This window comes from Paramormyrops kingsleyae, chromosome 8 (genome assembly GCF_048594095.1).
Source record: "Paramormyrops kingsleyae isolate MSU_618 chromosome 8, PKINGS_0.4, whole genome shotgun sequence".
Classification (NCBI taxonomy): domain Eukaryota; kingdom Metazoa; phylum Chordata; class Actinopteri; order Osteoglossiformes; family Mormyridae; genus Paramormyrops; species Paramormyrops kingsleyae.
The window spans coordinates 14,259,427-14,282,664 of record NC_132804.1 but is presented as its reverse complement, the minus strand read 5'-3'; the positions used below and the strand labels follow the sequence as shown (position 1 = coordinate 14,282,664).

Below are 23,238 nucleotides of genomic sequence, written 5' to 3'. Positions count from 1 at the left end.
AGTGTTTCATTATTGTCCATAGGTTGCTAAAAAATTTGGTAGATGGCGGAACGGAATAATAAACCTCCACCTTACCGCTGATGGCCTCGGCCCTTTGCTAAAACGGCGTCTCTCGCACATAGAAAGGCCGCCAAGGGGCGCTGTCTGCTGCGCTGCTCCCTCGGCGAGTTGTGGTTCTGCATAAATACGTTGGTTGCTCTGACATGATCAGTAGCTCCGTCATCTCAGCTGGTTTTCTTCCTTCTCCTTAAAAAAATAAAAATAAAGGCATACTGTAGTGCACCATGATATACCCCACGGTGAGTGTTATTTAATGCTTTCCAAATTGAAAAGGGAGGGATGGGACTTCGACGATGAAAGTGCGGCTGAACCGGTTTCTAAATTTGAAAAAAGGTCATGGTTTGTTGGTTAAAGTGCCATTTCTGTATGCGACTCTGAAAGCTAAATATCCGCTATGAATGCTGATTAAACGATATTGTACTGAAGATAAGGAGTTGTTAGTTGTCTGTAAATTAGAGAGTTTTAGGTTAAATTTCATATATGCTAACTACCCGTTTAACTCTGCAGTTAAGCTTTTTAGCGTCTTCTTAAAATGCAGCCGCTATCTAATCGCTGTTAGCTTGTTGGATACGACGGTCAAGTGTAATTGAATTAGTCATTTCAGCCATATAAATGTAAGGATTCTGTGCCGTAAAAACATTGTTTGAAGTACTGATGGTGCGCTCCTGCACAAGGCGTAGCCTCCCGTTGCAGGATTTTGGAGCTGTAATTAACTCAGGAATCGTAGCTGCATATAAAAACATGCAGTTGCAGTTCTGCTGTCTCACACTCTGGTCTCAGAGTATTTGTCGGCAAGCAGAACAAGACAGGTTTTTATGCATGGCAGAAAAAGGGTTAGGATCGTGTGCATAACACATTCCTGTAAAGTTTTCTGTAAACCAGAATAGCCATGATCATGTACAGACAAGTCTGTTGAGTATAAGAATATATGCATTACTAGGTTAACTTTTGGTGGGCTTTTTGTGGCGCTCTGTAATTTGCTGGGATGGTTAGACGAGAGGTTGATGCTTATGAATAGGGAAACTGACTTCTGGGTGCGGAGCTAGGAGCTGCTAGGAAATGTAGGGGCTGGGCACTAAGCTGTTTCTGCGGCAGGGAAAGGGGAAAAAGGCTGGGGCTGGGCCAGAGGAGCTGCAGGATGGTGAGTCATCCGGCAAACGGGCTGCGCCCTTACCAAATATAGGCAGTTTAACATCTGAATTATTTGGACTTGGGGCAGCCACAATTTATCAACTTTATGTAAATGTTTTTTTCTTTTCAAGTGAACAGGCTTTTACCTGAGATTAGCTCTGGGAAAATGGCCTCTGACTTAAACTTTCTAACATGCTTTCATCCACGCCGAGTCACGCCTGTGTTGGATTGCAGCTTTAATTATCTACGTTTGGCGTCACGGGGCAGCGTATGGCTCAGTGGGCTAAGCCTGTGCCTGTCATCAGAAGGTTGGCGGTTCAAACCCAGCCTTAGCAGGTCCTTGAGCAAGGCCCCTAGCCCCCAGCTCTCTGGGTGCTACTACGGGCGGCTGCTCTTCATGGACAGTTTACTCTTCAAAGACCAAGTTGTGGGAGGTATAAAGACAATTTCCCCAGGGGGATTAATAAAGTATCAATTATTATTATGCCCTGTTTTGGTCCCCCCCCCCCGCTTTTTTTGTGCAGACAACCTCGGTGTTCATTGCGGTGGGAGCTGTCCTGGTCTCCACTGTGGGTCTTGCCCTGGGTGCTTATGTTATGAAAAGGAAGAAAACCAAGCTGATCACACTGCTTGATCCCGCCATTAAATACGCCTTGAAGCTCATCGACAAAGAGGTACTATATAACACGCCTGGGTGGTAAGGTTTATGCAGGACATATTCCTACAAATATGAAATTGTTCTGTTAAATCCAAGGTTGTCACACCTGTTTGGCTGCATCATCCCCCTCTGACCCCGATTTAAAGCAGAAGTGAAGACAATGTGTAAACCTACATTTGGCTATTCTTGAATTGTTTATACTTTATGAAGAAATTAATCTGATTGCTAGATGATAATCTGAACAACCAGCTGGGAAAGTAGTGTAAAACCTGTAACATTAGTGCCTTTTCATTTTATCGGTCTGCTTTCCTAGTAGTGCTGTGTAATGACGCTGTTCTTCCACAACCCTCCTTGTTCCTGGGATACTCCCACAGACAATCAGTCATGACACCCGACGGTTCCGCTTCGCCCTTCCCTCCCTGGAGCATGTTCTGGGCCTTCCTGTTGGTGCGTTCCCTTTTCCTCAATTTTTCCTCCAAATTCCATGTCGTTGGCTTTTTAGTTGCCAGTGAAGAACATCTTTTAACATTGTTTGACCATAAGTTGACTATGGTGCTATATTGCACATCAAGTAGACGTTGTACACTTGTTACTGGTCACTCTGGAACCTTCCTCACCCTTCCAGAACTCCTTGAAAACTGGATGCTTGTTATATATAATCTGCCTCACTTGTATGTCCCATTAGACAATAGTATCTGCTAAAAGAATGAATGGAAATAAATGTTAAGTGTACCTGTGCTTAATATTTTGTGAAATGACACTGGGAATTACCTTGGGTCAAGAAAATATTCCTCTTTCCCTTAGGGAAGCACGTGTACCTTTCAGCCCGCATAGATGGGAATCTTGTGGTGCGTCCATACACGCCAGTATCCAGCGATGACGACAAGGGATTTGTGGACCTTGTAGTGAAGGTAATGGCTCATCATTGCGATCTCTGCCTCTTTCATTGATGATAGACTCTTGATTAATGTTTCTTTGTACTTTCGTGTGAGATTCTAGTGTCACCAGAGGGTTGTGATGTCATCATTGACTTCTGAGGATACTGGACTGCATTCCTCCGCAGATCTATTTTAAGAACATCAACCCTAAGTTCCCAGAGGGTGGCAAGATGTCCCAGTACTTGGAAAGTCTGCAGCTGGGAGAGATGGTGGACTTCCGGGGACCTGGTGGACTACTGGAGTACAAGGGCCAAGGTTTAATTCCATTTAATCGTCTCCATTTTTCTCTTACCGTATTTTTATTCTATTTTGAAACATGACGACATTTCTGCTGTCTGATTTTGTATGGGTCTCCTATTATCTGTTGGTACTCGCAAGCATTTTGTGCTACAGTATCAGATGAACAGGAACCTAGTGCTTCTCTGCCACAGTATCATTTTCATCAGCTTATAGACCTTTGATATAAATGCAGAGTTCTGACTAAAATGTGGGTTTCCCTCAATAGCCTGCTCACATAAGTGTGAAAATGCAGGGTGCTGCGGAAAAAGGTGTCAGTTTGTAGTTTGCTGCACAGTTGAGTGCTTCTGTTAACTGCTGCTACAATCCTTTCAGTTTCTTGTTTGTAGTTGTCTATTTGTTATCCAAGACACATGCAGTAGGTGGTATAAATGTTGACATGCACTCAGCCTTAATTTCTGTAGAACTTGTGTAAGCCAACATTACAGAATCAGTATCATATCAAGTTTGTGTTATTGTAACTGGTCGTGCACATTTGTAGCCCAGTGATATTAAACTAGTACTGATTAGGTTTACCTGATGGCTAAAGATGGTTTTGTATGAATCAAGTGTTTTTGTTAGTATTTTTTGTGTGTGCTTGTGTCAATTCATGAAAAAATAGAATGATTTATTATTTTATTTGAATTTCTTCTCAACAGGGGAGTTTGCAATCCAGCCAGACAAGAAGTCTCCTGCAGAGACGAAGGTGGTCAAATCTCTGGGTCTGATTGCAGGGGGAACAGGTGCAGTACCCTTAACTGCCATGCAGAAATGCATCACTGCTGTGCTCAGCGGAGTGTAGTGGGTGTGGGTGGTCTAGTGGTTAGGATGCTTGCCTCTGGACCAAGAGATCTCCTGTTCGAGTCCCATCTCTGGCACGACCCCTGAGCAAGACCCTTAATCCCAACTTGCTCCAGGGGGACTGTCCCTGAATTTAGGAAAATGTAATTCTGTAAATGTAATGTAATAAGAGCGTCCACTAAATGCCGTAAATGTCTAGCCTGGGTCTTCACTCATCCCAGGGGCAGTTTAGTCTTACTCCTGGTCCTGCAGCTGTTTGAGATAGATATGGACAACTGGGAGCCTTAGGGCAGTATCTTACCTCACATACCACAAATATCAGACATTTTAAATAAGAAAACATGCATTGTTGCCTTTTAACATTACAAGGAATATCTAGTTAGGATGCGTTTAATCAGATTTTTTTTTGTAACATTGTGGTTTGTCTTCAACTTAGAATGGTTGTGAGATTTCACTGAAATCAAATTTTAAATGTCGGAAGCAATTATCTCCATTCTCTGACACTGTGGACCCCATTTTTGACCCACTGCTTTGAAAAAGTAAACCCAGTGCGTTCTAATCTGACATGAAATCGAATAACCTTTGTACTGCCCTTGCATTATGCTGCTCATGATAAAAATTGTGAGCCACACTGCGGTCACAGCCGGCTTAAAATAGAAAACAGTGACAGTCTAGAATTTGCAGAAGTCCACCAGAGAAGCTGAATTCGACGTTTAAGTGCCAGTGGATTCCACACAGCTGCAAATCTGTTTCCTTTGACCTTACGATGACACAGAATGTTTGGCATTCAGCAGTTAATTGACTACCGTTCTTTTTTTTTTTTTTCTCTGAATAAGCATGAAAGTAAAGGAACAACAAGCATCAGTGAGTCACGGACAAATCGTTTGTTGCACTCAAGATTTTGTGCTGAACTTGGTCAGTTTTTGCTAATGTTGAGGCACCGTCAATTTATTCTTAAACTGAGAAAATTACAAACTTGAGTCGGCTAGTCAGAGTTGTGTTTTACCAGCTGTGGCGCTCATATCTGAATTACATGGCAGCAACCAGACACTGAGGCTGGACCAGGAGGGAAGTGATTGAAATGGCAAATTCTTACCACCAGATGGCTCCCTGTACCTGAACTACTTCTGTGTGTATATCGCAGCTTAATGAGATCTAGCATATAATGGCGCTCATCGTCTGTTTCTGCCTGAAGGTATCACCCCTGTGCTGCAGCTGGTACGGGCGATTATGAAGGACCCCACTGACCAGACTACCTGCAGCCTGCTGTTTGCCAACCAGGTGGGTTACTCTGACCAGGCAGGTCGATTTCCATTAAAGGCGCTTCCTTTATCCTCTTGCTGCTTGTATGGCCTTTAAGAATTGCTACAGCAAAATATCCAGATGTGTAATTGAGTACACCGTATTGAGTTGATTGAGCATCTTCTCAGAAACGGTGATAGGACTAGAAAATTTTTTCCAATGGATGCTGAACTGTGTGTGATTGACGTCATGGTTTTTGATTTTCCTAAAAAAAATATATGCCTTTGTATCTGATTAGTTCTCTTGTTGTTTAAATTGTGACCACAGGTTTATCTGAGCAATTGATACGGACTCGCATATCTAAAGATGTTAATGATGAAATAACAGGATGTTGATGACGGTGTAAAAATGAGCACCGCTGCCAGTGATGGGTCATGCTGTACGCTTTGTGAAATGTGTTTTTGAGATGGTTAGCACGTGCACTCTGTATGTGGCAGACGGAGAGAGACATCCTCCTCAAAGACGAGCTGGAGGAAATCCAGGCCAGGTACCCAGACCGCTTCAAGCTGTGGTTCACCGTGGACAAAGCCCGCGATGGTAGGTGCCAGATAATTGGGGTGCAGTGGGGGGAGCGTCTGTAGCGGGTCAAGTGCTGTAGTTCAAGTCAAGTCAAGTCAAGTCAAGTAGGCTTTATTGTCACTTCAACCATATACAGGTAGTACACAGTGAAACGAAACAACGTTCCTCCAGGACCAAGGTGCTACATGCAACATAGATTTACAACATAAACTAACAGAAAAACTAAAACTAGCTAACTAAGAGGCCTAGTTAGCTGGCTAGCAGAGACAAGACAGATTGGCAACATAATTTTACAACATAGAATAAAGTGCACGTGCGAATGTGCAAACAAGAGCAACAACAAAAGTGCGATAAACAAGACATAACATAACATAATAATATGGTGTTGAGGTGATGAGTTGAGGTAGTGGAGAAACAGTAGACGTTCCTTAACATAGCAGGAAGAATTTAGGAATTAGTTCAACTCATTTCAAGAGAACGATACAAGAATGAAGAAGCACTGGTAATATGTTATGGTAGTGTAAGCTATGTGCTTTTCTTGTTGCACACGAGTTGCCTGATTTGTCGTGTGTGTGTGTGTGCGCACACCTACAGACTGGGAGTACAGCCAGGGTTTTGTCAGCGCCGACATGATCCGGGAGCACCTGCCTGAAGCTGACGATGACAACATGGTTCTGATCTGCGGCCCACCACCCATGATCCAGTTTGCCTGCAACCCCAACCTGGACAAGCTGGGCTTCCGGCAGAGTCAGCGCTTCATCTACTAGCCCGCAGTCCTGAGCTGCGTCTCGATTTGAACCCAAAGAAGTGGGCGTCGCCCACATGCACTTAGCTGCTCAGAATAGGCCTTGTATCATATCTAATTGCACAATGAATTAAAACATTAGTAAAAAGAGTCTTGAAATATGGTATTTTGTTTTAAAATGCTTTAATGGCAGTCTCTTTCGCAGGTGTAGTCAGAGCTGTAATGTTTGGCAGGCATAAGCTTTGTTTCTGTATCCTCAACCTGGGGCGTCTTGCTAAATTAGAGATTTGAAACTTGCATTCAAAAAAGTGATATAGAAATAATGATGGTGGATTTATGCTAACAATACAGGGAAACCTGATGCTTTCGTTACGCACCTTGTGGCATTTGCACAAGGCCTCATTGAGATAGAGCAAGACTGTCCCAAGTGGCAAGTGCTTTAAACTATGTAATGTGCCTTGATGCATGTGTTTCTGTGTGTAATGTGAAATAGCATCCCTTCAGTTTGAGGGAAATAACCAGGGATTCACATAACTGGTACGCATTCACCTTTAAAAAGTATGCGTGTGACAATCGATTGTTTGTAAAAGCTAAAATGCATGCTTTGTGTGCAGTTGCGCTGCTATGACAAGAAAATACCTTGCATTGTAACCTTTATACCGTAAATGAAGTAGTTGGCATATAAAGATAAAAATGCATTATATTTTGTCAGCACAAATACACCTGAAAAAGTAGGCATTTATGCAGTTACCTCAATCGATTTTCGAACATAGCGTTTTTAAAGGTGAAGGCGTACTTGTGCCTTTTTATGTGCATCCCTGAAAATAACACATTTGTAGAAGTTATTTTTAAAATAACATATCCATCTTGGAGGTGTTTCATGAAAATTAATTGCCGCACTGTCAATTTTCTGTTTTGGCTTCTTAGATAATGCTGGCAACATACAGTTACCCTGTAGGAGGGCTGCAGACTTTGTTCGGTTTTCCCACTTTCGGTTGAAAGTTTGCTTTTGTTAATGTGAGATGCAGTGAGAAAATTGGCCCCGCCTCTGAATTATCTGCACCTGAAACTGCCCAGTGATTTTTCCGTATGACCATATGCTGACATCCAATCAGATGACAACTGTGACTCTGTGGGACTTCTGGGGTGTGAAGACTACACGAATATCTTTGTATGTCTTGGTTTTTCAAACCTTCAAGTTCCAAAATGTATTGCAGAATATTCATCATTAAACTTGCTACTTTTAAAGTTGTCATTTTATTAAACGTGTAAGAAAACAATGAGCAGTGCAAGAGGGTACATAGGGAGAAGGTGGTGATGAGTTTATTTTTGGATTCACAGAGCTTGTATTACTGTTTTCTGGCTTGAAGTATGAGGATGAAAGAATCATGGAGAGTAATGACAGTTTCCATGGAGACAGAAATACTCTCCTCTAAAGTAGAAATGAAACGCATCATTGCAAAGCACTGGGGATGAAACTACTGGCATTCTCCAAGGCTGGAGCCATTGATCTGCACGTGTCCAATTATTCATCAAGGGTCATACAGTTTCCGGAATGCAGTTACCATATAAAATTTAGCAGGAGAAACGTAATGTGCCCTGGGTCTATTTTTATGCGCTGGAGCCCTGCTTATTTCTGTGTGCGATAAAGTGTGTTGTGCATCTTTGACATGTCAACGTATTATAAAATTTACCATTATTGAATTTCAGTAGCCTCGAAGTTAATCGATAAAAGAGCTCTTACGGCTCTATAAATTGGAGTTAAACGCAGTCTAAAGATATCGCCACTACATCATTTGTTTCTGCTTTTCAAATTAAATCTATAATCGTATGTGCAGTGTTGTGCCATATTACTATTCTCATAATCCTTCCATTGCTTCACTTAAAAACGATCTTTAAATATTTTTGCATAATAGATATATCTGAAGCCTCTGCGTCGACATAGCTTAGTCTTAGTATGAACTCGCAAGTGATTCTGCTGCTTTTGTTTCGCGAGAATTATCCGGGGGCGCCAGGCACCTCACAAGCAACCCGCTGTATTACGCTGCGCTCCCCCGCATCCAGCAGGGGGAGCTACTGAGCCACGAGTGATGAGACTGCGTAAAGCCATATGAAAGTACATTACATTCGCTCCGCACGCAGACCTGTTTTTGTTGCCTGCCGGAGTCGGGGACTTGCTGACCGTTAACCGGTGCTGGGTGATAACTCGGACGAATACACACAGGTAGAGTTTAATCGAATTTCAGACGCCCAGAGTGAGATTTTTGGATGTGGGCGGGCATTGTTGCCGGGGTTTGTTGTGAATGCATACGGCGTTTGTAACCCCAAAGCCAGAGTGATCGGTCTGTTGTTCTTAAGTTGCAAACCGATCTGCCGAATTGTGACCGCGATTAAAACAAAGGTTTTGCTAAATATAAGCTGATCTCAGCTGCCAAGTGACCTCGCGCATTAGTTAAAGTTAGTAAGGGCGGAGAGGTTAGTTCGGGGAAGCATAGAGGTACTGTAATTGCTAATTGTAACCAGCACTGTGTAATGTGGCTTAGGCGCGCGTGCCGCGGTTATTCATCTTTAATGGAAGCTAGTTATAGCTGGCGATTTAACTACTAATCGCAAAAGTCGTAGATTCAATATATGTTAATCAAACAAATAACGGTGTTATATTGGCGTAATACAATTCTAAACATTTTGTTGAGGGTTATGCTGGAGTAATTGGCTGAAACGTAGAATCGTTTGACATCTCTGTGAGAAAAGTCCTAGAATAAATTACTGTAGGTGTCCCCTGTTTCTTCCCGAAGAAAATGTTAATACCATTGCTTGAATATAAAAATGTTCGTCATGAAGAATGAAGCATTCCACACATGATTAACTATAATGAGTTGTTTCTTTCGAGTAATTATCGTCTGTGAATGTGGATATGTGTTATCTGAGATTGACTCAAGTGTGTTAATTTTGGAAGAATATGAAGGCTTGTTCTTGAGAAATTGTTATTTATATGTATTACTTTTCCTTTTGGAAACTGGGGCATGCTCAAGGTATGTTGTTTACAGCATGGTGGTGTTCCTGCAGGTAATGTGCTCACCTGGGACTGTGAGCTTATTGTCAGGTTACTGTGCTCTTGTGTGTGCCCATAGTGGAGAGTGCACCTTCCTCGGTGCCAGGCCTGGAGTGTGACAAGGCGGTGGGGTGTTCGTTCTCCATGTCTGTCCGCAACGGGTCGGCCAGCAATGTGGATTGCCCTATATCAAAGGAGCGCTGCATCCAGGATGATTTGGAACTGACTGAGCTGGGGCCCCTGCTGGAGGGACCAGGGCAACCTGCAGCTCCAAAACGGGTCGCCTCAGCGGTGAGTTTGGGCCGAGTTTGGAAATTCAAAAAGAGGACTGTCCAGATCAAGAGGGAGCAATCTCATTTGTTACTCCTGAAACACAAAAGGAAATGATTAGCAATCGAAATTATGACTTCAGTCACAGAGAGGGGCACCGGAGGGGCGTGGATGCTTCGGCAGATTCGGGGCCCAACATTTTGTAGGGGCCCCAAAACCTGCACTCTATTCAGGAGCCGTTCAGCAAAAATTACCGAGGGGACCCCCTGGACCCTCGCTCAGTTTGAAAGTGCCACCTGAAGTGGCCCCAGGGGCCCCAGAATTTCCAGCTAGGCCCCTGATCACAGATAATCAAGGAGAGGTTGTTGTAGGATCCAACATGGCACCACCTGTAACCCACTATGACTTTGACAGTGTCCCTAGTATGTAAACAAATCGTGAGCAGTCGCGTAGTAAGTATACAGGAAAATATCCTACACTGCTGTCTGTCAAAGTCCAATGTAGTATATGAGTTCCTCAGTAAGCTGTGTGCCCACAGGGGCCCATGGTTCTCGATGAGGAGGAGGAGGAGGACGAAGGGGCGCGGGTGATGACCCTGCCTCTGCAGGCTCACCATGCTATGGAGAAGATGGAGGAGTTTGTGTACAAGGTACGAACGGAGTTTTATTGTACATATACAATGACAATAAAAAAAATTCTCTTCATAATGGCACAGGTCTGTATGTTACCTATTTGTTTGGTCAAAGGCTTTTATCCAGCATAACCTACTATTGACTCTCCTGGGACTCTGAACAGCAGGTCAGCCCAGTTCCTTTGTGTATAATGCTGCCCTTCCTGTGCGACAGGTCTGGGAGGGGCGCTGGCGGGTCATCCCATACCATGTGCTTCCGGAGTGGCTGAAGGATAATGACTACCTGCTGCACGGCCATCGGCCGCCCATGCCCTCCTTCCGCGCCTGCTTTGGCAGCATCTTCAGAATACACACAGAAACGGGAAACATCTGGACACACCTGCTGGGTGAGCGGGGTGATCGTGGTATGGTGGTAGGAATGTCACCCTCACACACATGCGGACACACACCTGTTCCAGTCAAATTCATAGGTGTTCCATTGTCAGCACCTACATTTTATTTGTCCTAGACAAAACACATTTTAAATTGATCTAAAACTAAAAATGGCTTTTTTCCGCAGTACCCCTCCAATATTTCATTGAATTATGTTTTTTTTATTTTATTTTTTTTTTATTTGGAATACTGTAGTTGGCTGATCTTGGTTCTGACAGTAGGGATACATCTTGAGGCGCTTTCTCACGGAAGTTCCACGAACATTTATAGCTCCTGGCCACTTCCTCGTGTCGCTTTCCTAGGTTAAACTTCACAGGTAATTTCACATGAAACTGCACCACCACCCCAAAACGATGGGGAATGAACAAGTCATTTTGTTAGTCATTTGTAAGCTATTGGAGAGATCGATTGCACGGTCAAAACAAATCCTGTCCTGTACTGGTTCAAAACAGGACACATTTCATTTGTTTCATTTATATGGCCTGCAACATGTTTATAATTTATTATTAAATCTGGCCAGCAGATCAATCACTTGATTTCAACAGAATAAAAATGATTTCATGTTATTCTGCTAATAATCAATGGCAAGTTTCACGACTGACACTAGCGATATTAGAATAATTTTCAAACACAGAAATATGGAGACGCAAGCAAAAAATGTATTCAGTAATGCATTTACTGTAACCAACATACAAAAATGATTCCATCTGCTACACTTTTGCTCCACTACTTCTTAGTTTTTTTCCCTGCACTTCTGTGTAAGTTCCATGTTACCGCTGCAATCAGCGAAGTTTTTCAGTGTAAGCCTCAGTAGTTCCCAGTTCAGCAGAAGGTACCTTCTCTTGGTGGTTGATGGTTCCTAGAAAAGGTTCTGGTTCCTGGAAAAAAGTCTCTGCGGTGGGAAAGCGCCTCTAGAAACCTGCCACATAAGTCATCAGTGGAAAGCCTGGATGACTGCATACCTTAATCCTTGGAGGCATTTAGTGGGACCACTGGGGGTGACATGTGTGTCTGGCACTGTCTCCACAGGGCTCATCCTGTTCCTGTGCCTGGGCACACTCACCATGCTACGTCCTAGCATGTACTTCTTGGCCCCCCTGCAGGAGAAGGTGGTATTCGGCATGTTTTTCCTGGGGGCTGTGCTCTGTCTCAGCTTCTCCTGGCTCTTCCACACCGTGTACTGCCACTCCGAGAAAGTGTCCCGCACCTTCTCCAAGTGAGTCCCCACCAGCACCAACACCTTTCCAGTCCCCTCTTTAAGCTGTTCACCTTGAATAAATGAGTGAATACCTCAGCCTTAAGTTTGTTTGTCTGCAATCTGAGCACATTCCTTACGATACCCACAAACAATTCAATGACAATAACATACTCATGCTATAAAATGTGAGGATTAAACAGCACATGAGTGTGAATAATTTCCCTGAAGCCAGCGATAAAATGCATAATGTTTGTGGTTCGGGATTCACACATAACGGTGATCTGCTCTGCAATACTGTTCGTTTTCATTTGCCATGGAACCTAATGCACATTTTGTTCCCATCTCACCATCACTCCCACAATGTGGAATCACAGAGCATTACTAGTGATTGAGGGTTATTAAGTGTATAAGTATTATCTGTGTATAAGGTTTTTGTTCTGTACTACATTTAAATGGGATTTTCCACATGCTTATAAGGAACGGCACAGTGACTCACCAGGGTTGGGTTGTTTCCTCTTTGCACTCCACTTCCCTCCCACATACCAAAGACATGCAGTTAGGCAACCAGCAATTCTAAATTGCCCGTAGTGTATGGTTGCGTGTGCGTGTATGCGCCCAGTGATGGACTGGAGTACCAATCAGAGTCCAGAGTGTTCCCCTATGCATTCTGGGATAGGCTCCAGGATACTTTGCAACCCTGACAAGGATGAGTGGTTAGCGGATAGAGATGATTCCCACTCATCCTGAAACACCTGGAAAATTGTTAACCATTTTTCTGGGAAATTTCAGCAAACAAATGGTATTGCCAAAACTTCATATGGCAATATTATTCATTTGTATTTTCTGGTAGATTTTCTAGGATATGTTACTTTTTCACTCAGTTTTCATGTGTTTTCCATGACTGGGAAATTGGTTGACTATTTTCCAGGAGGAGTGAGAACCCTGAGAGATGGGTGGATGGATGGATGACAGAGGTGGACCTTATTTACATTATGCTGTTACATTTCTTTGGTAATGTTACTGGCCCTCTGTTTTCCCAGGCTGGACTACTCGGGAATCGCACTCCTCATCATGGGCTCCTTTGTGCCCTGGCTCTACTATTCTTTCTACTGCTCCCCGCAGCCCCGTCTCATCTACCTCTCCATTGTGTGCGTGCTGGGCATTGCCGCTATCATCGTGGCCCAGTGGGACCGCTTTTCCACGCCCCGCCACCGCCCTACCAGAGCAGGTGTGTTGTCACTGTGCAGCTGCCCTTGGTCTGGCAGTGGGGACACATTGCAGTCAGGGGGGGTCGCGGGGAGGCCGGGGGGGAGCACAAAGTAGCATGGCTCACCCATACATTCTAGGAAGCAATCCAGTAAATATTAGCATTCTTGTAATAACTCCAGTTTCCCCCTGCAGTCGAAAAACGTGCTGAGGTTAATTGGAGTTGCCAAATTGCCCAGAGGTATGCAGGTATGAGTGAATGGTGTGTGAGTGAATGGTGTGTGACTGAATGGTGTGTGAGTGAATGGTGTGTGAGTGTGCCCTGTGATGGGTTGGAGCCCTGGCCACAGTGTGAGCCCTGCCTTGAGCCCGTAGCCTCCAGGATACCCCCTGCATAGGGTAAGTGGTTACAGAAAATGGATGGATGGATAGATGGATTTGATTCATGATGGTGGTTAGTACTGTCACCTCACACCTCTGGGACCTGGGTTGGAGCCTCCACAGGGATTCCATGTGTGTGGAGTTGGCATGTTCTCCCCGTGTCATCGTGGGGTTTCCTCTGGGTGCTCCGGATTCCCCCCACAGTCCAAAAACATGCTGAGGCTAATTGGAGTTGCCAAACTGTCCGTAGGAGTGCATATGTGAGTGGACGGTGTGTGAATATGCCCTGCAATGGGTCGGTGCCCCATGCCTGGTTGTTCCCCGCCTTGCGCCCGTAACCTCTGGGGTAGACTCCGTACCCCCCATGACCTTGAATAGGACAAGCAGTTTCAGAAAATGGATGGCCCATTGTGGAGGTGAATTTGAAAGATAAACAAGTTGTTGGTGTCACAACACTATGAGCATAATGATGATGATGATGATGGAAGATTACAATGATGCTGAAGTCACACACACCCCAGGGAAGTGGCTAATTACCAAATGCTTTCTGCCTCTTTGACTCTTGCAGGCGTGTTCATGGGCTTAGGCTTGAGCGGCATCGTACCCACAATGCACTTCACCGTTGCGGAGGGCTTCGTGAAGGCCACTACGGTTGGCCAGATGGGCTGGTTCTACTTGATGGGTGCCCTCTACATCACGGGCGCTGGCCTGTATGCCGCACGGATACCAGAGCGCTATTTCCCAGGAAAGTGTGACATCTGGGTAAGCTCAGCTCTGCGTTCTCCTATGCTGCAGCAGTTGTAGCTCCCCCGGTGCACCGTGGGTCCTTGCAGGCATGACTGTAATCAACTTCTGATTTGAGAAGCCAGTGCTGGATGGTGAATGAATCTCAATATTTTGGTATTTCAGGTTTTTTTTAGTAAGGAGCCTGAATTCACAATACCATCCTGACCGTGATTGTGTGTGTAGATGTATAAACGCAAATCACTTTTTTCCGTTATCTACTTTAACCCCTCCAGTTCCAGTCGCACCAGATCTTCCACGTGCTCGTGGTAGCGGCTGCCTTCATCCACTTCTACGGCGTGTCCAATCTGCAGGAATTCCGCTACGGGCTGGAGGGGGGCTGTACTGATGACACCTTGCTCTAATAATGCAGCCCTCCTCCAAACCCCCTCACTCCTGCTCTCCACGCACACCTGTGCCTGTCCATCACGGCTCTCAGACCACCCCAAGGTGCCAGTGGAACCACATGATCACCAGGTCGACACCGAGACGCTGCTGCTCCGCCTGCCCCTGCATTCTGTCATGTCGGTCTTTTCACACAAGTGACAGGCAGTACCTATTGCAGCACTGGTTATGCCTCTTCCTTTCAATTTAGCATAGTTTTGCAGTTATAGCTCACTGGGGACCTCTGCTGACTTGAAATAAGGCCAGTGAGCTTAGCATTAGCTAGGGGTGGCCAGTCTTATCCGCAAAGGGCCAATGTGAATGTGGGTTTTTGGGATAACCTTTAAGTCAGCTGATCAAACCCAGGTGTGAGGACTCTTCAGCCAATCAGTCCTCTAATTAGTAATCTAATTAGGGAGTTGCAGCAAAGACCTGCATACACAACGGCCCTTTCTGGATAAGATTGGCCACCCCTGGCATAAGCCCCACAGCAGAAGGGATGTAACACTATCCTGAAACAATGTCATTGGTGGTAGTGGGGGACACTTTACAAGGCAAACCACTTAGGCTTAGACCTCAGGTTTTGCTCTCGGTCCACACTCTGGATCCCATGACTCATAATTTCCCTAGTTTTCTGACTTTTGGAATTAGAGGAGATGTTTAGCTGGCAGGTATAATATTTTCAGCGCAGCCCATTGCATGCCTTACAGTCTGCAGTTTGCCGCTTCATTAAAATGTCATGCACATTCTAAGCATTCAATTCTTGTTGCATCATATCCAGTCACTAAGGTGTATTTGTTAATGGTACAAGCTCATTTATGTTGTCATCTTCCATTACTCCTGTACCATCTGGTGTTAAGTGTACTTTTCAAACCCTTTATAATCTTGCTTCTACAAATAATAGACAGATAACTAATAAAATACAGACCACAATTACAACAGTAGCTAGACTTAGCAGCCATGGTCTGTCGATCCATTTCTGGGGCGTGAAACTGACGATCTCTTGGTGGTCATAACCTCACAGTTTGTGTGTAGATGGGTCAGAGCTGTAATTATAATTAATTGTAATTGCACTTGATGTGATGTTTCAGATTAAAGGTCAGGGATTCAAAGGTTGTGAAAGAAGCACTTGGGTATGGTAAATCATATCAAAGAGGTTGTGTTAGTTCTCTGGGGGCATGTAAAATTAACGGTTTAATTATTTTGATTTTAATTGAGTGGAGTTCCCACAAACAAAATGAAAGCCAAATTTAGCTCTGCTAATGGGTGGGTCGAGGTGTCTAACTGGGGTATTTAGAGTAAACAAGGCACCTGTAAACTCCCTGTAGACTCCATAGCAGAGATGGGAAGTTCAGGTTCAGAAAGTACAAATCCAGACCAAGATTTTGTTTCAACCAACCAGTTGAGTTCACTGTGAATGTGAATCTTTGTAAATATTTGTACTTTCTAAACCTTAACTTTACACCTCTGCTTAGCAGTAGAAGGAATCCAGGTTGTATGATGTGAGGAAGCCCCTACATAGCTTATTTGGAAAAGGGATTAGCTGGGTTTTGAACGATTTTGAAAAATAAAAGTAATGTTAGAAGGGAGGAGAAAGGGCTATCTAAAAAGAGATTTAGCCTGGCTAAATTACCACAATGCAGGGGAATGTGCCACAGTGGAAACAAGACCTTCTTTATAAGCGCTTATGCAAAACTCTTCACGTTACTTATTAATGAAGTTTACAGGGGGGAAATAATGAATGAGAAAACATGAGAAATGTCCGAGGTGTAAATCAGTGTGTTCCCAAAGTCATAATCCACAGAGAGAATTTCACACAGGGTATAATAAGTTTCCAACAAGGCGCCTTTTCCTTGGTTTCGTGTAAAATCCGATGTCTGTGGAATTGAACAGGTATCTGTATTTGCCTTTGGGGGACAGTGTCACTGAAATTATCATTCCCATATTTTCCCAATGCACACACAATATTTAATAATACTTGGTGAAGATCCTCATTATTATCCATATTCCTACAGGTTATCCTGGTCAGAGCCATCATGCCCTAATCATTTTGGTACTGTGCCGTCCTCAGCCTATTTCGGTACTAATTTTGAAATATGGCTCACTTATTGATATTAACTATAACAAAGTAATGCACAATGCAGCTAATATCTGGTAAGGTCTAATATGAAGTGCTACACACAGATACATTTTGTCCCTTAGTATTCCTGTGCCTTAGGCTATTAAAAAAAGACAGTTGATGTTAAAAAGGTTAGTTTTAATATGATTAAAAAGTGGAAGATAAGGGTAGAATCTGGGATTGAGTATAAAAATGAGGTCATTTTTGAACTGGATCACTGGATATGTATTTTTGTTTATAATTCCTATTTCAAAGCAGCAAATAATTCTGTTTATTGCCATTTGCAATAGTTTTACAAGTTATGATTACAGATGGGCCGGAAGCACTAAATATCCATGCAGTTACTAAATTATATTTGCAGTGTCCTCTTGCATTTATCAAGAAGCTTTGTTTATCTTAATGAAAAATGTTACAATAAACTATGCTAAAACCTCATTTTCTTATTTAGAGTCACATTCAGCAAGTACTCATTTTTACTAGAACCAGCAGACTTTGTGAAATGTTTTGAAATGAGTTCTTGAATATAGGTAGAGGTGGTTATACAGTTTCTAACCCACGTCTACGTAAGACTTGCAAAGAACAATAGACCATTAAAACTATCTTACTTGTTTGGTTATATCAGTTTGCACACCCTATTAGGAAACCACCAAATTCCAAAGTGTTTTAAAAGTTTTAAAGTTCTTAAAGCCAGCCTTTAACTTTGACAGTGAGTTCTTGAATTCTTGCTTAAACTGCTGTCTTCAACGGTCCTTTGTTTCTTTTCTTAACTCTATTCCTTTCAAGTTATTGTCTACTCTGTTAATTTTTATTGAAGTCAAAGGAATTTAATACTTCTAGCCTGTTCTCACGTTGCAGCCTTGTAAGTGCCCAGGTCATTCTCCTGCTCTTTGTTGATCATTTTTATAGGAGTCCCAGATGTATGTGGTGTTCCAACTGGAGGATTATCACTGTGTCATTCAGCCTCACCATGGCTTCCATTGAATCAAACTGATCATCTTGTTTGCATTTTGAAGATGCTTCTATATAAACCTCTAAGGCAAAATGTGATGGCACACTAAGAAAAGTAGACTAGTTCACCAGTACAAAACCACCAGCAATTTCCAGTAGAGCCTGCAATCATAGTATATGCCCTTAGACTGATTTTGCCCCTAATTTTTGCTGTAGTGTAAAATTGCATCAGTTTCAGTCTTGATAAATTAACAAGTGACGTATATAACTTTTTCTAATTTCCTACACATATATCTCAAATGTATTAACGTTGCAAAAATTAAAAACACGTGCAAGAAGAGCTATGCCAATCTATTGCTTCAAAACATGAATGTTATAAATTTCGAAAGCGAAAAACTGTTTCCTATAGTCAAGCGTTTGTGGGCAGGGACTATCAAAACAGTAGGCAGCTTGTAGTTCAAACTGTTCATATTGGAATGATCATAGCCTTGTCTTTATCAGGGCACTAGAGGGCGCAAGTACATTCATTTACATTTATTTTAATAAACAACTGCGTATGTGCTGTATGTAAATTAACGGCATCCTTACCTTTTACCCTGCTCCATACAACACTTACTATAGTATATTTTCCTGAGTTTTTATCTTAAATATTTCAATATTGGATATGGGCGTACGGCATGTTAAACAGTAATTTTTTTATTATTATTATTATTATTATTATTATTATTTGTTCTGAGGACTTACCATTTCACAACGTATTGCATGCGGAAATCCAAAATATTTGACATTCCTTTGTTTTTTACGACCAAACTGTAGCAAAAAAATAATATTTTAAGTGTTATTGATATATATATATACCGCCAGTTTACAGTTAATACGGTATACACATGATTTAGCATGACTTTGAGAATTCCACTTCAGAAAGGCTAGATCCAATTAGACTATATACAAACAGATGGTTAAAATGGATTACACGTATACACTATGACAATAAAAATAAGGATCATGCAAATATCTGCTAGAATATAACAGAAACAAATTATTAAATATGCTTAATATATTTAAAATATAATGAACATCAACTAAAATTGTAACTAAAGATTTTCATGTATAGTCTCCTTTACCATCTTGCACGTAACTACGCATGAGATAAGTCTAATATATTAACCAGACAGCAATGCGGCTACTCAGCAGTCGCATACATCTGTAAACAATAGCCAGGGTTAACACAAGGTCCACAGAACAATAACAAACAAAGGTGCTGTGTATCATCTTTTCACTGGGGATAGAAACGCAATATAGGTGACTCAGCAGTATAAGACTGTGGGTTTAAAAAGATTTTTATTGATGCAACATTTTCAAGTCACATAGTAGACAGATGGGGAAAAGACTTTTTTATTACACATAGGTTTAATGCTTATGAATGAGTTTCGCACCACAATTAGCAGCAGCATAATTCTTTAAAAGAAGCTTTTACAATTAAGTTAATTTAAATTAATTTCCCATTCGTCCATTTTCTAACCTATTATCCTGTTCAGAGTCCGGGGAAGGACTCGGGGTCGCATGGAGTCATGGACTGTCAATCCATTTGTACTGCGGCACAGCAACACATTACGGCAGTTTTTAGCTCATTGATGCTACTCAGGAACTTTATTTTTAAAAAATATTGTTTTGTTTATTTTTTGTCCAGGGTGATTTATCGTTTGAATGTGTTGCTCGTTCTTGCATCAATAGCCACCGGAGTGACGAATAATTATCCTGGAACTAGTGCCCCCGCTGAGCGGTGGGCAGTTTGGCCATTGAAGGACCAGGCCATTGTGGAGATCCAGGGGCCGACAACCTATGCTATGGAGTCCGCCTGTGTAAGCCCATATACAACAACAAAGCCTTTCTCTATGGAGAATGTGCAGGAGCCGCTCTCTCACGCATGCTTTCGGCAGCTCAATGGTAATCACGGCGACGATCCAGCCACGTGACAGGAAATGCCGCAAAGCACATCCTAGAGGAGCATAGGTTTTGTTGGATCCCAACTTCGATGTTGTCGTTTGGCAAAAACAGTATGTTTACGTTTGCTGCTGCCTTGCACAATGGACAATAATTGTCCCAGAAAAACAAAATGCAGTTTGCCGTGTATCAGAATGATTTTCTGGTCTACATGGAGGCACGACAAGTTAAAACAAACAAACAAATAAATAAATAAATCTTAAACGACATACGGCAATAATCTTCCATCTTATCATAGCCACAGTTTCATTCAGAAATTACCCTCTTTTATAAACAAAACCAACTTTTACGAATAATGGGATCGACTTATAGTATGTAGGTTGTATGACAAATAATATACTAACAACTGAATATGTAATAAAATACTATATAGTAAATTAATGCTGTGTAATGCTGGTATTAAGCCTCATATTTTACGGAACCAATAATCGGGGTGGTTTGTTTCTCGGCGGAGGACTCTTCAGACTGTACAGTTCCGTCCATTGAAAAGCCCTAGTTGTGGATGATTATAAGCTGAATTTGCTGCCACGTGGTGTTTGTGTTTTTGATATAATCTCTCTGGTATAGCAAGTTTGCTTTGTAAGCTAGCAGTTAACTTTTGTGAGTTTTCTTCATTCAGCTGTGGCACAGACTCTATACAGCTCGAGAAAACAGCTGCCTGTTGTTTCGGTGTAGATAGTCAAATTTGGTTGAAACCAGTGTTTATTCGCACTTGAAATCATAACACACGCAGGTATGGACGGAATTGAACAAGTTTCTCCTACTGAGATTTGTCCAGACCGATCCCAGCTTGTGTCTGAAGATGGGAAAAACACGAAGTCAGTTCTTTGCCAGCGGTGTGGTTCCAAAGTCTTGTGTCCGGGTACGGCGCTGTTTGCTGAAAAGGAGGTGCGTATCGACCAATTATTTATTTGCTGCATCAACCAATTATTTATTTGCTACAACTGGGTTATCCCCAGTCACACACTTCTGTTTTGTGGTGATGTAATAATGTGTGTATAATGCTGCCTCTCTCTCAACTGGAAACCTTCCAAGGGTTAAGCATTAAATAGGCGAGCATTTTTCTTTATTATTATTATTGTTGTTATTATTATTATTATTATTATCATTAGGTACTGTAAAGTAGATTTAGGTTCCTGACGATTATACATACTGCATTTCTCCAGAATGTCCTGTCTGTCACACCTCCCCATGGCATATTCATTATTGTGATATTTTTCTTTATTGAATTATTTAATTTGGGCTTATGGTGAAATTTTACGGTGCTGTCACATGATTCTTGTACCAGTTAAACAAATGTGTAGGGTTTCAAAGTAGATATCAAAAGTTATATTCACAGAAAGTACAAAATGATTTCCCCCCCCTCATTTGTAATTTGGAGACTAAAATTTAAGATATTATGCTGATAGTGTACCTTAGATATATGGATTACTAGCAATTCTGTTATTTAAATTTTTTAGTGAAATACTTTTAAAGTAATATTCCTGACATGAATATGGATATATATTCACATTATTATCTTCTACTTTTCTTCCCCAGCTGTTTCTACCATCGATGCGGAAGAAGACGGAGTCAGAGAGTATCGCCCTGACGGAAGGCAGTGTGGATGGGGAAACGCTGACTGCGCACTGGCTGGTAGATGACATGTACACCTTTGAGAATGTGGGATTCACTAAAGATGTGGGCAAGGTCAAATACCTGATCTGTGCAGACTGTGAGATTGGGCCTATCGGCTGGCACTGCCTGGATGACAAGAAGAGCTTCTATGTGGCACTGGAGAGGGTCAACCATGCCTGATGACTTTGTGGCAGACAGACCACAGCATTGCATTGTGGGGGGGGGGGGGGGGGCGTTAGTGTCAGCGGTGTTACAGCCACCTAAAAGCCTCCCACTGTGACTACTGTTGTACAGGGTTTTCACCTACTACTGTTGTGATTATGGGAATGGCCTACTCTTCAGTCTCTCAGTGACCACAAGTCGCCTTTTACTGGCTCAGTGACTGGTGGTGGTCTGTGTTAGTTCTGAAGAAAATAATATCTATGTAACTCTTAAGTATTGATTTTGAGACATGTTTTTTTCTTTCCAAAAATATTTCAGAATCGAACCTTACACAATTGATTAACATAACATTTCTGCCCTTCCATCATTTCAAACGATACAGGTACTTCAGGCTTTAGTATAATGTCAGTGACAACATTGTTAGTCTTCACACAATTCCTAATAGATTCTAGAACTTCCGTGTTTATGTGCTCTTCTTCAAAATCAATCTAATAGTCTTATTTTGGCCTTTGTAGTCTGTTACGCAAAGCAATCTAGAAAGGAATATGGGAAAATTATTACCACCTCCAAGAGGAAGATGTTCTCCCAGGATGCTCTGTGAAGAGGATAAAGAGTGCACCCTGCTTTGGCATTGGTGATGTTGCATTGTTGCTGATACAACAGTGGGACTGACACAGTTATAATGAATACTGATGGGTTTATGTCTTCAGTTGTAATGATGCAGCCGCACACTGACCCTCAACCCGCCTGACAGTGGTTTCCATTCCCCTTCACTGAGTGCTTTCTGGCAGATTCACCATCACTGCCAACTCTGGATTCCCAATAAGGTGTATGCCATCTGCACTGGAATAACAAATTAAACTTTACTAAAAAAAATGACAAGTCTTGCTTCTTTGTGTGCATGAACCCTGTGTGCAGAATTATTAGGCAAGTACTATTGCTGGAGATAATTTTTAGCAAAATAAAAATGAGTTTGGAAGTTGTCTTTTACTCCAAATAAATGTATTTAGAGAGAAAATGTTACATTACAAGAAAAGCACTTAGTGTGCACAATTATTAGGCAAACAGAACCTAAGTGGATTTTCTCCACCATCTGCAGAAATAATTTTAACCATTTAGTTTATATGGACCATTCAGTCCATATAAAGAATAATACGTTATCAGTCATTCTATACACTCCCCTTTACCAAGTTTAATGTCCTGTACAGCCACCTTTCTTAATCACCATCATGAGTCTTTTGTCCATTGAATCGGTCCTATATTATCTGAGGCAGCTAGGACTGCCCATGAGATGCTGCTCTGAGAAGTGTACTGCTTCCCCCCTTGGTATATCTGATACTTTAGTAAGGCCCAGTAGGGGGTTAAGCCAGGCAATGTAGGGGTCCTGGTCATAATTCAATCACCTTTCAAGCCTTCCTTAGCCATTCTATGGAGTACTTTGTTGCATGCAAAGGGGCATTGTCCTGCATGAATATCATAACCTTTTTGAAAAGCCGTGACTTCTTCCTGTGCCAGTGTTTGAAGAAGGTTTCTTCTAGAAATTGACAGTACATCTTGTGGTTAATTTTTATACCATCTGGCAGTCTGAAAGGTCAGGCAAGTTCATCACTGCTAACTACAG

At 42.3% G+C, this 23,238-nt stretch overlaps 3 protein-coding genes across 4 annotated transcripts; all 3 read left to right on the top strand.

Annotated features, from left to right (window-relative positions):
* Window positions 1-142: 142 nt before the first annotated feature.
* cyb5r1 (cytochrome b5 reductase 1) lies at window positions 143-7,678 on the top strand. Of its 2 annotated transcripts, none has more exons than XM_023804227.2 (9): window positions 143-299; window positions 1,716-1,865; window positions 2,224-2,296; window positions 2,654-2,760; window positions 2,913-3,042; window positions 3,723-3,806; window positions 5,060-5,145; window positions 5,604-5,703; window positions 6,280-7,678. In XM_023804227.2, exons 1-9 carry the CDS (start codon window positions 285-287, stop codon window positions 6,450-6,452), a joined length of 918 nt encoding a protein of 305 aa, XP_023659995.1. In that variant the 5' UTR covers window positions 143-284; the 3' UTR covers window positions 6,453-7,678. The 2 variants fall into 2 exon arrangements, with proteins under 2 accessions (XP_023659995.1, XP_023659996.1); XM_023804228.2 differs by lacking the exon at window positions 143-299 and adding an exon at window positions 370-1,201.
* Window positions 7,679-8,488: 810 nt separating this feature from the next.
* adipor1a (adiponectin receptor 1a) lies at window positions 8,489-17,321 on the top strand. The gene is made up of 8 exons (XM_023804226.2): window positions 8,489-8,654; window positions 9,562-9,773; window positions 10,291-10,401; window positions 10,598-10,769; window positions 11,845-12,031; window positions 13,054-13,241; window positions 14,169-14,362; window positions 14,620-17,321. Exons 2-8 carry the CDS (start codon window positions 9,627-9,629, stop codon window positions 14,746-14,748), a joined length of 1,128 nt encoding a protein of 375 aa, XP_023659994.1. The 5' UTR covers window positions 8,489-8,654; window positions 9,562-9,626; the 3' UTR covers window positions 14,749-17,321.
* Window positions 17,322-20,274: 2,953 nt separating this feature from the next.
* Window positions 20,275-22,499, top strand: rabif (RAB interacting factor). Its single transcript, XM_023804229.2, has 2 exons — window positions 20,275-20,726; window positions 21,378-22,499. Exons 1-2 carry the CDS (start codon window positions 20,574-20,576, stop codon window positions 21,633-21,635), a joined length of 411 nt encoding a protein of 136 aa, XP_023659997.2. The 5' UTR covers window positions 20,275-20,573; the 3' UTR covers window positions 21,636-22,499.
* Window positions 22,500-23,238: the final 739 nt, after the last annotated feature.

Coding starts and splice junctions, on each gene's coding strand:
- cyb5r1 (XM_023804227.2), top strand. Junction 3,043..3,722: donor ACTGGAGTACAAGGGCCAAG/GTTTAATTCCAT, acceptor TCTTCTCAACAG/GGGAGTTTGCAATCCAGCCA. Junction 3,807..5,059: donor TCTGATTGCAGGGGGAACAG/GTGCAGTACCCT, acceptor TTCTGCCTGAAG/GTATCACCCCTGTGCTGCAG.
- adipor1a (XM_023804226.2), top strand. CDS start 9,627: ATGTCTGTCCGCAACGGGTCGGCCAGCAATGTGGATTGCCCTATATCA. Junction 10,402..10,597: donor TGGAGGAGTTTGTGTACAAG/GTACGAACGGAG, acceptor CCTGTGCGACAG/GTCTGGGAGGGGCGCTGGCG. Junction 14,363..14,619: donor CAGGAAAGTGTGACATCTGG/GTAAGCTCAGCT, acceptor TAACCCCTCCAG/TTCCAGTCGCACCAGATCTT.
- rabif (XM_023804229.2), top strand. CDS start 20,574: ATGGACGGAATTGAACAAGTTTCTCCTACTGAGATTTGTCCAGACCGA. Junction 20,727..21,377: donor CGCTGTTTGCTGAAAAGGAG/GTGCGTATCGAC, acceptor TTTCTTCCCCAG/CTGTTTCTACCATCGATGCG.